This window comes from Amphiura filiformis, chromosome 7 (assembly GCF_039555335.1).
Source record: "Amphiura filiformis chromosome 7, Afil_fr2py, whole genome shotgun sequence".
NCBI classification, from domain to species: domain Eukaryota; kingdom Metazoa; phylum Echinodermata; class Ophiuroidea; order Amphilepidida; family Amphiuridae; genus Amphiura; species Amphiura filiformis.
Genome location: NC_092634.1, coordinates 24313004 through 24332059, shown reverse-complemented (window position 1 = coordinate 24332059; position 19056 = coordinate 24313004). Strand labels below are relative to the sequence as shown.

The 19056-nt window shown below is 34.2% G+C and overlaps 1 protein-coding gene across 1 annotated transcript in view; it reads right to left on the bottom strand.

The window, feature by feature from the left end:
* Nucleotides 1-15139, bottom strand: part of LOC140157728 (PH-interacting protein-like) — a 48354-nt gene extending 33215 nt beyond the window's left edge. The window contains 11 exon segments of the mRNA XM_072180974.1: nt 1081-1181; nt 1517-1587; nt 1758-1858; nt 2001-2222; nt 5456-5619; nt 6535-6633; nt 7473-7623; nt 14446-14505; nt 14693-14722; nt 14802-14860; nt 14972-15139. Coding sequence (XP_072037075.1) covers nt 1081-1181; nt 1517-1587; nt 1758-1858; nt 2001-2222; nt 5456-5619; nt 6535-6633; nt 7473-7623; nt 14446-14505; nt 14693-14722; nt 14802-14860; nt 14972-15020 — 1107 coding nt within the window. The 5' untranslated portion in view covers nt 15021-15139.
* Between the last annotated feature and the right edge of the window lie 3917 nt (nt 15140-19056).

Here is a 19056-nt window from a genome sequence, read left to right as displayed (position 1 = left end):
CAATTAAGGGATCTGGAATGAGCGTTTTGAGCGTTTCGACAGTATTTTTTGTGGGACATGAGAGCACATCAGACCTATCGAATTGCATTCTGAATACGAAGAATGTCTTTCTGATATCAAATAATTTTCATTTTATGAAATTCACGATATAATACAAATTTTATGACAAATTATTAAAATTTGATATTTTTCACATTTGAGATATAACAGTCCTCAAGTAAATTTTATAAATTTAATGATATAGTCTTAAAGTGTATGTAGCTGGGAGGAAAAGTTAATCGATCAATTGAAAATGTTGACATTTCATATTGAAGATATGGATTTTTTTCCCAAAAAGACCCAATTTTTTTTTGGTGTTTTGGGAAAAAAATCCATATCTTCAATACGAAAGGTCAAAATTTTCAATTGATCGTCGGCTTTTCATCCCACCTACATACACTTTAGGTAGAAATCATCAGATTTATAAAGTTTACTTGAGTACTGTTAAATATCAAAAATATCCATTTTTAATGATTTGCCATAAAATGTGTATTACATTGCAATTTCAAAAATCAAAATTATTTGATATCAGAAGGCCATTCTTCGTATTCAGAATGCAATTCGATATGTCTGATGTGCTCTGATGTCCCACAATAAATACTGTCCAAACGTTCATAACCCTTCCCTTAATCAAAATGAGAATTTTATTTCAAGCTGTTTTGAGGTAGAGATTAATTTCGAATCTTGTTTGATTATTTTTACTAGATATTTGCCTATGATCATTTCCTAGTTGAACTTGACTGTCATACTCCCATGCATCTTTCATGGATAAGGACAAAATTACCAAGAGAAAAGACTTTGAGGGTTAAGAGCTAGAAAGCAAAACTCACAATCACTTGTTCCCACAAAATGAGCATAAAGTCGCCAGGGCACTATAGAAGATACAATCCATTAATCATGACAAAATTCAATAGAAAACAAAAGACATTGTTTAAGAAATATTGATTTTTGAAGACCGCAGCAAGGAGACAACTTTATGCTCATTTTGTGAGAGCTGGTCATAGTGAGTTACGGCTTTCTGGTTCTGAACCGTCGACTTACAGAATGTGCTTCTAGTTCACACAATCTTTCTGGTCCTGAGCTGGTAAACATGTACACTCTTATGATTGGATCTGAACTACCCGTTGCTAAAAATGTACCTCCTGAAAACAACAAACAGATTCAAGAAGATAGAAGAAAACTAACATCAAATATGTACAATGGTCCAATTAGAGAATAAAGGTATTGTTTTTAGCCGCTGGAGTGCATCTATCGTCTCATACAACACGATCATGTTGTGATTATGTCTATGGAAAAAGTATGAAACTGTAATATGATTTCCTGAAAGTTTTATTCACACCCTCTCTCCAAAATAATAAAGACCATCATAATGAACTTTTCTGCAGATATCATATCTTCTTACTGAAACACCTTTCATCACACATTTGATCAATTAGCCTTATCATTAAATCATCAACCATTCTACTAGAACTCTTACCTGGACTAAATGAAAGACACAGCATTTGAGCACCAGCACGAGAACGCTCCTGGAATTTTAGTGGACGAGGACTGAGGAGATAAAATGGATAATAAACAGTGAAAGATCACTGAATTTCTAATCATTCAAGCAAGATACCGACATCCAGTCAAAGTAACATTGTTATTTCAGGAGATGCAAATGTGCACAAATGCATACAGAGCATTAATGATAAAACCACATACTTGAAAGATTGACTTACTTGAATGTATTGGTGTTGACACTCCACTGCCATAAGCACACATTACCATCTGAGCTGGTAGTCGCCATGTAACGTGCTGTGCCACGGTTGTAGGGAGAAAACTGTAAAGCAATGTAGTTGATACGATTGTGACTTTATCCTATATCATATGTGATAATCAATCTTTTCAAACTTTCTACTTCATTTTAAAAAAACACTGCTTGAAATTATTTTCAAAATTTCTGGGATCACTGAAGTACTAACCTGTAATGATGTGATCATTGCAGTATGTCCACTCAGCACAGCCACAGGAGCAAGTGTTTGTAGATTCCACACACGTATCACTTTATCAATGCTACCAGCAGCCAGTAAGGTATTCTCATAGTTGACATTCATGTCAACTATCTCAGAGGAATGTCCTCGCATTGTTGCTAGGAGGCGGCCATCATGAACACCCCATACTTTTACAAGATGATCATCAGCACCCTGCATGGGATAGATGAAAGAAAACGAGTACTTGAATGTTCATTGTCTCAATGGTGATGACGTCAGAACTAAGTTCAACTAACAATATGTTTGGTTGAAAGGGGACAAAATCCATGAAAGCATTTACAGGTTGCTTAGTTTTTGGATGTTGTGTACAAGAAAATAAATGGGTAGAACCTGTCTAAAGAAAATGTTGCTCCATACAGCAAACTGTCATCATGAAAAGCCCAAAACAAACTAACTTGATTATTTTGAAAATCCATTCAAATATCCTACAGATCATCCATGTTGGATGTTATAAATGGGAATCAAAAGTTAACATGTACCGGTGGCCAGGATTGTAGCTACAGTAGGAGGTGATGTGGCGGCAGAGCCCACCACTCAGTTTTACAGCCCACCACTCAGCTGCAATTTTAGCATTGGAGCCCACCACTCACAAGTCCAAAATTATACAATTATGTTGAATTAGTCAAGAATGTGATCAATTTTGACAACAAATTGCCAAATATGCAAGATTTTCATCAAATGCCAACCAGCACTAAAAATATCCTAGCTACAACGCTGCCGGTGCCAAATTTCTGTAGACCCAAATTAGATGACATTTGTCATCATGGTGAGCAGGTGCCTTTAAAAAAGAACAGTATCATCTGATAATTAAAAAAAAAAAACCTGGACTTCTGCTGGTCATACTAGCAGAGTACATTGTACTCAGGGTTTTCTTTAACGCACAAAACACGCGTATTTACGCGTTCAGGCACTTTTCTGACTCCTTCAAACCCATAGTCCCAATGTCCAATGCGTACAAAATCTTGAAAACGCGCTGCTCAGATATTGCAAGATTTGAATAGAGAAACACCCGATATTGTGCATTTATTCTCGGCTTTTGGCATTTAGGACCTACTCCCGATATGTAGGGCCCATCACATTTTGTCAGCATCGATCCATGTATGTTTTAGTGATTGCGAGTCTCTAAAATTGTATAGTGTCAGTTTGAAATCTTGCAAATTGGGTTCGGGTCCTTTTTTCTGTTTAAATGATACACCAAATATGTCTTCAATTGGACTTTAATTTTGCAAAATTTTCCCTCGGTGGGGGGGCATCCCCTCAGACACCCCAATGCGTAGTGGATAAACAAGTGACCATTTTTGCTTCTGCTTTCGACATTTGCCAATTTAGGCCCTTTGTTTAACACAATTTATAGGTCTAATGGGGAAAACGTGACAACGAAAGGCTTTATGGACCGTCATTTCACAATTTTCGGCTTTTCAACTGTTCAAACTTAAATTTTACCCTGTAATAGTGCCAAAATGGTTCGGTCTTAATTGTGCAAAATTTTCCAAGTTCAAAGGGGGGGAACATCACCCCATGCGTAGTTGATAAACAAATGACCACTTTCACTTCTGCTTTTGACATTTGCCAATTTATGTTTAACACAATTTATAGGCCTACCATAATTGGGAAAACTTGCCGTCCACGAAAGACTCCGTGGACTGCTAATTTCACAAATGTTCGGCTTTTTTAAACTAAAATTTTACACATTAATAGTGCCAAAATGAAGGGGGCATTTTTAAATATTATTATTTTCTTCTAAAATTGCCCCACCCCCTTCTGACTGCTCTAGATCTGACTGCTCAAGATCTAAATGTCTTTTTGACCGGGGAGGGGTGAAAAAAAATGTCTTGAAGTATAGTGAATCCAGCTCCTTTTGAAGAAAGAATAAGTTTATGGTGCAAAACATTTTGCCATTTTGAAGCTAAACTGTTGAAATATGGTGCAATAAATTGGCGCGAAGCGAGCAAAAATTTGCACTTTTGGGGCTAAAATGGCCAAATATGAGGTTAATTTGCAGCTATGTCACGATTTAGGGGCAATTTAGTGTGAGATTTTCAGGCCTCACTCACATTAACGCCTCTGTTGGCAGGGTCTGTGGGTGGCAGGGTCTGTGGGTTACTTTGCCTCACTACATCGTCACTGAAATCCATGCAGTTGCTCTTTAAACTTCATTCACTGTCATTCGAATGGCTTTTGTATTGGATCTTGATGCTGTCATTCGAATGGCTTTTGTATTGGATCTTGATGCTGTATAACCTGTTTCCCGTGTGACCTATCGATTTCGTTACCGCTGTAATTGAAAATAAGCATCTAGAAAAAAAGTTATTCTTATGTTTGACTTTAGGTTTAAAAATCTATTTATTTTGTTTTTCATTGTATTATGAGTAATATTATGAGAATGTAAATCTAGAAGAAATTATTATGAGAATTGAAGATTTATTGAAAAGTTATCATATATACGGTATTATTGTTTAGTGTCTCAAATGAGTATGAGGTATTAGGGTTTCTTTTAAAAACATGTCCGGTTTTTTTTCGACCCTAAATCGTGCCGTATCTATTAATTTGGTCAGGAACCCACTTACCCACATACAGGCGTCAACATTGGGGGATGATTGTATGAACCATCCCCCTGGCAAAATATTGTGGGGACATCTATTACGCTCCAAAAACACACATATTGTTAAAAATGTCTTCAAAAATAATATTATAAAAATACCCCTTGGGCAATGTTTTTGACTCCTTCAGAGGAAAAATTCACAATTGAAAGGGTCAAAAAAATTTGAAAATACCCCTTCAGCAAAATGCTTAAAGAAAACCCTGATTGTACTTTGCTACTGATCGAGCCTGTACAATGTATAATTTAACTCGCTTCCCATTTAATCATGCTCCCTCATCACTCCCTGTATTAAAGATTGTGCTTATGATTTACTTGTATGTATAACTATAACAGCATTTATTTGTTTTCATTGTGTATTCTTTTTGCATCCGTTTTACATTTTGTACAAGGGCACTTTGCAAATATCAGGATAGTACTCAATAGTATAGTAATAGTATTGTAACCCTACATGCTGAATGCAGTCAATGCACTATGTTTTATAAAATCCATACAGAACTGTTTATCTTGTGTACACTATTTCCCATATGGGCAATTTATATACAAACATAGCATGTGTCTTCCTGTTTCATTGACTAAATATGCAGGTGCACTTCAAATAGATTACCACATACAATGAGCAATGAGCAGGGATGAAAACAAGCACTGACATAATTTCCTGAAACTGATTTAACATTTCCTGAAAATGTGTATTCCCTTTACTTTGTACAGGGAAGGTCCAAGCAAAATTTCCTGAAATCAGGAAATTTCCAGAAGATTTATATCCCTGAATGATTAAAGCACTTACAGTGAATATCCTGGTGCCGGTACGGTCAAATGCAACACAGTAGACTGATGAGAGATGTCCCAAGGTACGCATGAACATACATATTTGTGTAGAGTATCTCTGTGTAGGGACTAATAGGCTATGTAATCCACGCCCAGATAATGCACGTCCTCTTACCACTTGCACTGAAACAAATAATTACATGTCATTTTGAAGTCATCTTTATCAACAAATTCATAATGCACACTGCTATTTTTGTATGATTTTGTTTTGTGTAGGGAAAATACACATTTCTATATTTCAGAGGAATACTATCTTTCAAATAAGCATTTATAACTTCCATGAAACAATTCACTTACTGCAGTTTCCCAATACTTGAAAATAGAGGAAGCTAATATAAAACCTCTAGAACCTATAGCGATAGAGCAAGAAACGTTCTGCTATCCAGATTCTTTTCACAAGTTACTAAGTAGACTAGTACCCGGTCCACACGAGTGTGTTTTTCCCATCGAATACGATCGTGTCATAATCATATTATAATATTAGTACCGAGTGTCCGCTCAATGTCGTCGGCATACTATAATCGTGTCATCAGTTACGAATGATGACAATTTCCATCATTGGGCCGGTTTGTAGCATGATCCAGTCATAATTACCTACGAAAATTACCTGTGGATCATTGTATATATGTTCACTCAATGGACTTCGTAATTGCTGTGGCGTGTGTATATAAACCAGAATTTATTATAACACGATGATGAGGTGCTGACCGTGTGGACGCTCTCATCATTCATTTATCATAATCATATCATAACCGGGTAATTACGACGCAATGAGGAAAATATACTAGTGTGGACTGGGTCCTAGATAGACTCAAAGCAGAGCTGCCAACATATATGAATCTTGAAAAAAGGGAGATTTCCTGTTGCAATCAGGGAGATTTGTCAAAATGTGTACATCTTAATGGGCGAAACCATTTCCTTTTCAGGGAGATGACCAAAAATTAAGGGTTCTGAAGGGTTAAAAGTAGGGAGTCTCCTGCGAAAAGAGGGAGAGTTGGCAGCTCTGTCAAAGCAATCTCAATAAAGTGAAATACTTACAGACATTTGGTACATTAGCTAGTCTGCATGGAGCAGGTATTGGGTACTGATGAAATAATGCAGCATAAACAGAAGGAGACCATTGTACACCTTTCACATCTGAAAATATTACAAAAGAAATCATTTGTTGACCACATTCATTTCATTTAGCCAGCTTGATCTGCCTCTCTGGGCTCATTTTTCAATTTAATGTTGTCATTTGTTGTCAAAAATGATGAAATAATATAATTAGTTAATAACTTTTAGGAAGGTTTTCTGGTAATTTTATGCTGAAATAATGATGTAAAATGAAAGAAAACAAACTTACTATCTTGGTCGCTTTTAGTGGTGTTCTATTGCTGTTACAAGCACAACAAATTTGGCTGGTACCATTTAGGTGACAGTTAGGATATGTGCAGGCGGCAGATGACATGATCGAGCCGGCAACTTGTGAAACCGCCCGGCCGTATGGCATTTTCCAATATACTCGGTTAGTTTTGGGGGGTTCATTATCGAACCCCAACGGTTTTAGCTTGTATATATTATTTATCAACATAGGCCTATTTGTTTGTGATATTTCAAGCGCTTTAAAATTTCAAAATAATCCCATTCAATTACACGGTTGACGATGAAAATTTACTGAATTTAGAGAATGCAATGCGGCCACCACCTGGATATGTGTAACACATTATTACAAATATAGCAAAAAAAATCAGGTTTGAAAAAATGTATTTCATAATTATACGATCGTGCCGTACATTGTGGTTTTAAATTTAACTAGTATCATACTAGTGTACTAGCCAGTCTAGTGGTACTTAGATAACCAAAGTACAATTCTTATCAGGAAGTATGTGAATGAATGAGCCCCAAAGTGTGTTGATGCTTGATGCATTTTATCATTCATGTAGAAAAATTTCAAAAAATAAAAAGGTTTTTGACAAATTGACATAAAAACATACCTTTATTTGTTCTTAGCAGAGATTGCCTGCCAGTACAAAGGAGCGACAAAACACCTGGAACACGTGGCCTGACATCTCTGTCTAGTAATGGGCCAATACGTTCACAAATTCTGGATAGGTGATCCCCATTTATGTGGGAATTATTCCTTTCCTGTAAAGTCAAAAGGTACGAGTTCAGAGTGACAATGCTTTTTTCAGCCTAAAACCAAACAAACTTTAGTAATGAAGGCAACCTTTACACAAAAAATGTTAAGTCCTGTACACCCCCCCCCCCCCTCAAATTCCTTCTTAAATTAAGCTCAAAATGGAAAATTGACAAAATTAAGTCGACCATGTCCAAAAGCAGCCACGCTTAATGCCCTGGTGCCCTGTGTCATTACAGCTCAAGCACTGCTCAACCACACAATCAGAAGAATCAGGAAGCAGGGTTAAAAAACTTGGCAACTGGTGGCAAGAAAGTTTCACACCATGTACGAGGGGGATATCAAAAGTTTTAGAAATGCCCAGAAGTGAAAGAGCTATATCAATGAAATTTTGTCAGTGCAATCACTGGTCCTTATGTACATTATGGTCCAAAATGGTCTCATAAGTATGTTTCCTTTATTACAGGTGGCACTAGATGCCAATAACCCGCTGCCCCAGTTACTGCGCATAAACTGCAATATTGAGAGGCAAGCAGCATTATTAAGATCCTGCTTTTGAAGGGTTGCAGTGCCTAGAAAATTGATGATGAAATGAAAGTTATCTTCGGTGGTGATTGTGATATGTCACTGTCGCTTTTTGGAAAAGGAATTTTTATTTCATCACAGATTTTCTGGGCACTGTAACCCTTAAAATGGAACTTAATCATGCTGCATGCCTCAATTTTCTCCATTTTGCTGGTTATGCGGTTACATAGGCAGTAGTGACATCTAGCTCCTGTAAAAAAAGTAAACATACTTATGAGATCATTTTAGGACCATAATGTACATAAGGACCAGTGATTGCACTGACAAAATTTCATTGATATAGCTCTTTCACTTCTGGGCCATTTCTAAAACTTTTGATACCCCCTCGTATATCGAAGTTCACTTTTTGGTGAAACCGTTGTTACAAAAACAACATGACTGGTAAAAAATCTGCTAAATGACCTCAAAAGGTCAAGTCATCTGAGAAAATTAAATGGTAAAATTGCAACAAGAACTGTCAGTGACTGTCACCCTTGCAAGCGAAAATAAAATACATCTTATTGAGCCAGTGTCAACCTGAATATTTTCTATGAAAAAACAAAATGTTTGAAATTTTTTTTGTTTTTTGTTGCTTTTCCCCAATATTTTTGTTTATTTTATGACTTAAGTTTTTCAAAATTTCTGTCAAAGAGCTTCCCAATTTCACTTTTTTCCCACCATGGACAAAGATATATCTTTCAATTTGGACTTTTGGGCTGTCAGGATTTACAATTCAGTAGCTGGGCACTATCAATAATGCAGAACTCCCAAAGGGGTAGTGCAATAATTATCATTGGTGGTGAATTTTCAAACTGGTCTGTCAAAAATTCCTTGCCCCTCCCCATTCCCCACTTTGGCCATGTCAAAAAATCTTTTCCCTCCCTTCCGATGTGCCAAAAACTTTGCCCCCCCCTTTTTGATGTGCAAACAAAATCTTTACCCCCCCCCCCCTTTACACATAATTCAAGATTCTGGGGAACCCAAATTTAAAACCTTAAATTGTCGTATCATAATTCATATATAAAGCTAATGAAAATTGAAATGATATTAATAGTTTCCCGTCATTTTTGTCATGATTTCATTATTCATTATTTTGGAAAATTTCATTATTGTCAAAACTTACATTTAACTGATGAAAGACCATCTCAAAACAGACCTGTATTAATGCTCAGATCATCATTACAGACATTTTACAACAGATTGAGAAGATTTGAATTTGTTTTTATTAAATGAAAAGAAATTTGCTTATTTTTGTAATCACTAGAAACATCATGAGGTAATCCTTAAATTTCAGTTATTTACCACATCCTCTACCCCTACAACTAAGAAAAACTGGTGACTGCTGATTATGATCAGCAGGGGATGTCAGATATTTTGAGATTCAATTTTGGTTATTTCTATCTCAATTATCAGATAATTTTTTTTATGAAAATAATGTAAGTTTTGGTCAAATTAAAAAGGTGATGCGGGCAGGTGACAGGAAACTAACAATTTCATTACATAGGCCTAATCGCTTCGATCGACCTCCCAAAAATGCTTTTGATGTGCCAAAAATGCCCCCACCCCCTTTTTAGGCCTGAAAAAAAATTTGCCCCACCCCCTTCCGTAAATTCACCCTGAGACTCAGATTCACCACCCCAGGGGCACACATTTTTTATTGCACCACCCAATAAATTGCAACTTCAAACTTTTGGAAATAAGGGTTTTTCAGGTCTATTGAACCATACTGCTTGAATCCTGAAGAGGATGCTCAGCTAAAATCATGAATTGCCTCTTCAAAAACAAAAGGTTTTTTTTTTTTTTTTTTTAATGAAAAAAAAATGGAAAATTTTTAAGTGGGAAAAATGCTCTTATTTTATTAAAACCCATTTTGTTTGGTCAACTAAACCTAACAATAACAGTCATGTTTATAATAAATGTTTTCCTCCTGGGTTTTCCTGTAAAATCTTTTCTCCAAAACAATACTATTTATATTTTCCATGAAACCACCTGTCAGTGTCTTCTCTCATAATTTAGTACATGTACAATGTATTCACAGTCATGGTACTATACTTACTATATCTAATGAATAATAATGAGACAGATGGGAACCTCTTCATCCAACAGCCAATCAGAGCCCAGATTAAAAATAGCAACCAGCTCAATGACCTTTTCACAACACACGTGAAAATCGGGAGCTGATTGGCTGATGCGCCGTTTGACCTCTGACGACACGGAAATGCAAGCTCACGAAATGTCATTATGCAAATGAACTGATTCTGCTTCTGTAGGTAATCGCTGATTTCCAACCGCCGGAGCGACTTATGAATAATTAATTAAATGACGTATATACAAGCGTTCTAGGTATTCTGTGCAGTATTAAAATACCGAGATACACGTACACCAGTACATACAGTGTGCATGAACTACCACATGGCACGGGCAATTGTTTATTTGATTGTTTAATGGTCTGTTATTACTTATTAATTATTTTAATTATTTGTTTATATTTGGTTTGTTTATTTGTTTGATTCTTGTTTACTTGTTTGTTTATTTTTTATAACTTTGTTGACTTGTTTGTTTCAACGCTTTTTATTTATTTGTTTAAAATTTGTATATTTATTGGTTTGTTTGTTAGCCTAATTAGTTTGTTTATAAGTTTGTTAATTTGTTTATTTATTTGTTTATTTTTTGTTAATCATATTGTTTATTTATTTGTTTATAAGTTTGTTAATTTATTGGTTTGTTTGTTTAAAAGTTTATTTGTTTATAAGTTTATTTGTTTGTTAATAAGTTTGTTGTTAATTTGTTTGTTGTTAATTATATTGTTTATTTGTTTGTTTATAAGTTTGTTTATTTGTTTGTTATTTTATATTATTTTGTTTATTTGTTTATTTTTGTGTATGTTGACTTGTTTGTTTATTTTTTAAAGTTTGTTGACTTGTTTATTGAAACGTTTCTTTACTTATTTGTTTATAAGTTTGTTTATTTATTTGTTTGTTAATTAGTTTGTTTATAAGTTTGTTAATTTGTTTATTTTTTGTTAATCATATTGTTTATTTGTGTATCTTTTTGTTAATTATATTGTTTATTTATTTGTTTGTTAATTATTTTACTCACTCAATCACTCACTCACTTTTTATAATTTTGTTTATTGGTTTATTATTTTATGTTAATTATTATGTTTATCTTTTATAAGTTTGTTAAATGTTTATTTATTTGTTTATTTTTTGTTAATCATGTTGTTTGTTTGTTTGAAAGTTTGTTAATTTATTTGTTTGTTTGCTTGTTTGTTTATCTTTAGTTAATGGCTTTGTTTATTTGTCTGTATTTTGTTTATAATTTGTTATTTTTTGTCTACTTGTGGTTTTTTTTGATAAGTTTGTTTACTTGTTTGTTTAAACACGATTTTATTAATTTGTTTATAAGTTTGTTTATTTGTTTGTTAATTAGTTTGTTTATGAGTTTGTTAATTTGTTTATTTATTTGTTTATTTTTGTTATTAAATAATGTTTACTTTTTTTATAAGTGTGTTTGTTTGTTTGCTTGTATGTTTGTTTTGTTAATGACTTTGTTTATTTGTTTGTATTTTGTTTTTTTATAAGTTTGTTTAGATGTTGTTTGTAAGTTTATTGCTCATTTGTTTATTTATTTATTTATTTATTTTTGTTAATTATATTGTTGATTTGTTTGTTTATTTGTTTGTTATATTATGTTAATTATTTTGTTTATTTGTTTTTTTTATGTTAATTGTTTATTTATTTGTTTATTTTTTGTTAATCATATTGTTTGTTTGTTTGTTTATAAGCTTGTTGTTAATGTGTTTGTTTATTTGTTTATCTTTTTGTTAATTAAATTATTTATTTGTTTCTTTATAAGTTTGTTTATTTGTTTGTTATTTTATGTTAATTACTTTGTTTATCTGTTTATTTTTTATAAGTAAAGTTTGTTTATTTGTTAATTTGTTTATTTATTTATTCCTTTATAGTTACTTTGGAGTGGTGTAAATCGTTTTTATTTAATAAATTAATTGATAACTGTTGCTTGCTTGCTTATTTATGTAGGGGCTGTGCAGTAATTATGGGCCCGCCCCCGCCCGGAGGGTAAAATTTCCAAACGGCTCGCCATAAATTGCCCCCCCCCCTCGGCCTGCCAAAAATCCCTTGCCCCCCCCCCCCCTGACCGCCAAAAAAATCTTTGCCACCCCCCTTGTACATGCCAAATTTTTGGGATCCCAATTTGTAACCTAAAATGGTCTATATACATGTTATGCGAGCACAGCGAGTAGGAAAATTTGCATATTTAAGCATTTATGCACGGTTTTCCTAAGCCTTTTAGAGCGCTTTATATCCGAAAGGCACCCCAAGAATGTGTGCCAAAAATCGCATGCCCCCCCCTCTTGGCTTGTCAAAATTGCTTGCCCCCCCCTTTGGCTCGCTAAAATATCTTACCCTCCCCAGGGCTCATAATTATTGCACAGCCCCTTATTTATTTATTTATTTATTTATTTATTTATTTATTTATTTATTTATTTATTTATTTATTTATGAGAAGGGGTGAGCGAGCGAGTGAGTGAATGAGTGAGGGGGTGAGTGAGTGAGTGAGTGAGTGGTGAGTGAGTGTGTGATGGTGGAGGGTGTGTGAGTGAGTGATTGATTGATGATTGATTGAGTGAGTGAGTGGGGGTGGGGGGGGGTGTGAGTGAGTGAGTGAGGACTATCTTTTATGTGCAATGATAGTGATTGTTTGATTGATTGATTGATTGATTGAGTGAGTGAGTGGGGGGGGTGTGAGTGAGTGAGTGAGTGATTGAGTGAGTGAGCGAGCGAGTGAGTGAGTGTGGGGTGTGAGAAGGTGAGTGAGTGGTGAGTGAGTGAGTGAGTGAGGACTATCTTTTATGTGTAATAATAGTTATTGAGTGAGTGATTGAGTGATTGAATGAGTGAGTGAGCGAGTGAGCGGGTGAGTGTGTGACTGTGAGTGATTGGTGAGTGAGTGACTGAGTGAGTGAATGAGTGAGTGAGTGCCAGTGAGTGATCGAGTGAGTGGGTGAGTACTATATTATATGTGTAATAATAGTGATTGATTGATTGATTGATTGATTGATTGATTGATTGATTGAGTGAGTGAGTGAGTGAGTGAGTGAATGAGTGAGTGAGCGAGGGGTGCGGGAGTGAGTGTGTGAGTGGTGAATGAGTGAGTGGTAAGTGAATGAGTGAATGAGTGAATGAGTGAGTGATGGTAGAGTGATTGATTGAGTGATTAATTGAGTGATCGACTGATTGAGTGAGTGAATGATAGTGGAGTGATTAATTGAGTGAATGATTGAATGAATTAGTGAGTGAGTGAGCGAGTGAGTGTGTGAGTGAATTAGTGAGTGAGTGATGGATGAGTGAGTCTTGCAATATGTTTGCTTGTTTCACAGATGTGATTTTATAATTGATTGATCTTTCTTGATTGCTCGCTTACATGCTTGCTTGATTCATATAGTTCGAGATGTGATAGGTGATTAAACAAAAATAAATAAATAAATAAATACACGCACAAACAAATAAATACAAAATGTAGATACATAAGTACCATAAGTATAGGCCTAGGCCCTATAACTTAAATAAATAAATAAATTAATTAATTAATAACTTAATAAATAAATTAATAAATAATAAATAAATAAATAAATAAATAAATAAATAAATTAATTAATTAAATTAATCAATAAATTAATAAATTAATGAATAGATTAATAAATTAATAAATAGATTAATAAATTAATAAATAAATTAATAAATTGATAAATAAATAAATTAAATGATAAATAAATAAATTAATTAATTAATGTACATCTAGGCCCTAGAATTAATGAAATAAATAGTTAAGAGTTACTCCAGCAGACTATCATGATTGCATGATTCCTGGGGCATGATTGCAACAACACCACCGAGCACCACATCCCCAATAAAGAGTATTTCCCCACTATGCGTTTGATAATACTCGAAAACCTGTTATGTACGTCATCAGATTAATTATTCATGAAGTCGGTCCGGCGGTTGGAAATCAGCGATTACCGCTTCGGTATTGAAGCAGCTAAATATAGACCATTTCTGAAGCGATTTTTACCGTTTTTCTTGAAAATTAAGGCCAGAAATCACGTAAAAATCATCAGAAATTATTGCTCATGACAAAACTCATCCTAATACGCCCAAAAAAATAATTTTCATTTTTAGTCATTTTTAGTGGCAAATTTAAAAAATAAAGAAAGTTGATATAAAGTTTGCAGCATCTCTTACCAAGTTTGCGAAGCTTGAATCGTGTTTTTGTCCAAGCCAGTCCAAACGTTTAGAAAGTAACTAAAAACAGAGCAAAAACATAAAAACACAAAGAAAAAATTTTAACACGTGTGTAAAATTACTTGTTCTACTACTTTATCGAAAAAGCGCATTAAATATGTATCTTAAATTTGATTTTGGAAGCAAAATTTACCAAAACGAACGAGCGAAAATCGGACAGATTGTATATGTAAAACTCGACACTCACCCCATGGTCTTCGATCTCATTCTTCAGTGCCTGCAAAGAAACAGAGAAAGAATTAGCTCACGAAATTCCACAAATATGAAGATAATATACTATCAAATAATTTTCTTACCTCAGCAGCTTTCTTGCAAGGCCCAGAAGCGAGGAATTTGGCGACAAGAAAGTACAGCTCTGTAGGGAAATCGAAAACGAAAATATGGTCAGTGAGTGAATCGTCATAACAAAAATGACGAATCGACAGACTTGGCGGTTCTTCCTCGTTTTAAGATGTCTAAAATTTACCTGATTCAATCTCCGACGTGTGGTCCGACGAACATTCTCCTTCAGACATTCTTGCTCATGGCTTGACAGACAACCAGTTCTGTTTTCGAAGGATATTTATTAAACAAAGAGGAACACAAGTGCTCCATATATATAATTTCGAACATCGGGCATTAATACAAGCATCGTCCATGCACAACAACATGCGGCATATACAGACCGCATTACATCACCACAGAAAAATAGTGCTTTAAATATCTATTTTATCACGCATCAAATAAAGTTGTTGTAATTTAAAAAAACATATTTTGGACATCTATTTCTATTCTTTTGTCCAATTAAATTATTTTCTTAATTAATAGCATTAATTTTATGTGTATTTTCCCACTTCATATCCATCCGCAGCCTTGAGTACTGCGGTTTTTTCACGCTACTGGCATTTTGCCCTGTGTATCTGAGTGCGCATGTGCAGATCAATTAAGCGAATAATATATTTCAAAGACATCAGTCTCAGGATGCACCTGTTATTTTATAGTGTGGTGAAATAGGAAACTTTGTTTTCGGTGAATGATGTAGGAGACGGAATTCCTGTTGCCAAATACATAATGACTTTATTGTGCATAATGACATTATTGTATTCATAAATCATCATTCTGTTGTGAAGGAGGATGACCAAAAAATATAATTAAAAAAGTAAAAATAAGTGCTTTTCTACGATTCATCCATTTGATGTAAATCATGAAGATACAGAAAAGTCTTTATATTTTCCTAGTGTTTTCTCTCTTTTTTCATTTTGCCAATGAGTTTTGTAATTATTATTAGCTATCATTTGAGCATCTATTTTCTAAAAAATAGAGTATTTACAATCAAAACCTAGTCATGATTTTGTCAGCGTCATTGATAATATCACTTCCTGATAAAATACCAGAATACTTATACAAAAGTATAATGAAAAATGGAGTGTAACAATTTTACAATATTGATTCATTTACAGAACCGTACGTCGAGAGTGGGATTATGGCCTACTATGAGTTTATGAGTCATGGCAGCGCTAGCGGGCTCATTCGTGGGAATTTCCCAGACGCGAATCATGGGTTGGGTAATTCCCGTGGCTGTGCGAGTGCCAGGATGTGACAATACAATTGTGATGTTGAAGGGGCATCAATTTATTTGAGGTGTATCCACAGTATCAAAAATAAAATTATGTAAAAAAATCAATAAATTCAGTGTTGAAGCTCGTTGATTTTCTTTTTGTGAAAACTACATAAGGATGGGGATGCATTGTTAATAATTGTTTTGTTTTTTGTTGTTTTTCTTGTTGTTTTTTATTGTTTTTTGTGTGTATGTTGTTGTTTTGTTGTTGTTGTTGTTTCTGCCGTTGTTGTTGGGCCTATAGCAAACTAAATATGTATTAGAGTGATTTTTATACATTGGGCTTGTTCTTGTTTGGTTGGCTGTTTGCTTGTTTGTTTGCTTGTTTAATTTAATTTAATTATGATTTAATTTAATTTAATTTAATTATGATTTAATTTAATTTAATTTAATTTAATTTAATTTAATTTAATTTAATTTAATTTAATTTAATTTAATATAAAATTAAATGTAATATAATAATATAATATAATATAATATAATATAATATAATATAATATAATATAATATAATATAACATAACATAATATAATATAATATAATTCAATTCAATTCAATTCAATTCAATTCAATTCAATGCAATGCAATTCAGTTCAATTTCAATTCAACTCAACTCAACTCAATTCAATTTAATTAATTTAATTTAATTTAATTTAATTTAATTTAATTTAATTTAATTTAATTTAATTTAATTTAATTTAATTTAATTTAATTTAATTTAATTTAATTTAATTTAATACGTTGCTCGGACAGCTATTATTCTACCCCATATTCTACATGGGTTCTGGGATATTGCAACTCCCAAGAACCCCAAAATGGTTCTTTCTAGCCGTACAGCCTTGTGTGTCTATGGTTCTTTACAGAACCTTATTAGGGACCGTTCACAAATACTTGTCAGGGGGGCCTGATGCAAAAATAATTTCATCACGAAAATGTTTCGCCCCCCCCCCCTTACAGACCTCAAAAATTTCAGGGCCCCCTTTTTGACATGAAAATTATGGGTCAACGCCATAGAAAAGCATATAAACTCAATTTTCCCAGGAAAATTTGTGGTCATTTTTTTCAGCCCCCCCCCCCTAGGAGGGTCAAAATTTTGCATCATCAGCCCCCAACAAGTGTTTGTGAACGGTCCCTTAGTTCTTAGAAATTTATACAAGACAGCTTATTGAGGAGGTACAGGGGGGACTTTATAAGCAGGCCAGCAGGGGCTTCCATTTGGCAGGCAATCGGGGGGGTGACAGGCCAAAAGTGGGAGGGGCATCATTTGTGCACCGTTTCGATATTACGCCCTAAAAAAACTTGGTAGGAATATGCAAATCATGCGCTCGCATCTCATCATTAGACCATTTTAGATTTTAAATTGGGGTCCCCCAAAATTTGGCTTTTTAAAGGGGGCAAAGACTTTTATGTTTGATGTCTAACCATTTTAGTTTCTACCTTTCTACTGTTTTATTTTCTAAGAGTGAATGCTCTTTGTGTGAGGGCTGTTCAATTGTTCTGAATATGCTGTTGTTGTGTTCGTTTGGTGTTTTTTTGGGGGGGCTAACGATGGGATTTTGTTTGTTTGTTTTTGTTTTATGTATATACGCCCTATCCCAGCAAACATTATACAATCGGCCCGATACTGGCTCTATAAAAGCTGCTATAATGGACCAAGAATGGCAGCCTGTATTGGTTCGGTACGGTCGTGCACACGGGCATTCGACTGGCCCAATAGATATTGCCAGCACTGGGCCAAAATGGGTTGAAATGGGCCCAGTACAGGTCCAATTTATTCAATACTGTACTGGGCCAATATAATATTGCCAATATATTCCCATTATGAAACCGTAAGTAAACGGTAATGGTCCAATTTTGGTCCTTTTTATTTTATTTTTTTTGGTCCACGTCTAGCTGTGTAGTGTTCTTCTATTCCTCTTGTACCCGGTTCAGGCATTATTGGTCAGTTTCACCTGTTTAACCAGATATTTCCTTTGAAAAGGAAACTTACTTGCACTCAGCATAATTGAATTGGTATTACCTGATGTGCAAAGTATTAAAGTTCGATAACAAACTAAACTCACAAAACTGAGCCATTGATAAATGAAATATATATTCTATGGTGTCATTAGAAAACAATTATGCCTTGCTCACGTAGATTCTTTACAAGGCAGTAAATGAAATATTCGGAACAAGCGTAAACTCGCTGCCTCTTCTTTATAATAATAATAACATGTGGCCCTTGAAAATGAAGATGATAATGATCAAATATTGTATTTTGATAGTAAAAAATGTCAGGGTTTCAAAACCACGCCCACATTAATGCAACATTGGGCCAATACAGGGCCGGTACTCTGGGCCTACAAGCCCGGCCAACAAGTTTCTGCCGCAACTGGGCCAGTATGTACATGCTGGCTGGATGCCATATTCATGTAGTCTTCATTTGGCCCAATAATGGACCAAGTACGGCACAGCTTATCCTGGTAAGAAAACGGCGGCCAAACATTAACCAGTATCGGATTTGTACTGGCGTTATACCGTCAGCCGTGTCCGGTATTGCCAGAAGTAGACCGGTTTAAGCCATTACTGGGCCAATATTACAATGTTTGCTGGGATATTATGTGCAGTATGGCCCATCCCCAATATCAAAATGATATAAAATTGATTGATTGTTTGTTTGTTTGTTATTATTATTATTATTTGTTTGTTTGTTTGTTTGTTTGTTTGTTTGTTTGTTTGTTTGTTTGTTTATTTATTTATTTATTTATTAATTAATTTATTTATTTATTTATTTATTTATTTATTTATTTATTTATTTACTTATTTATTTATTTATTTGTTTGTTTATTTGTTTGTTTGTTTGTTCTTTCGCTTGCTTTATGTTTGGCTGTTTGCAACAATGTAAAAAGAGAGCTGAAAAGGCTGTTTTCCAAATCCACTGCCATGCCACATCTGAAAACTAAATTGTGTAAATG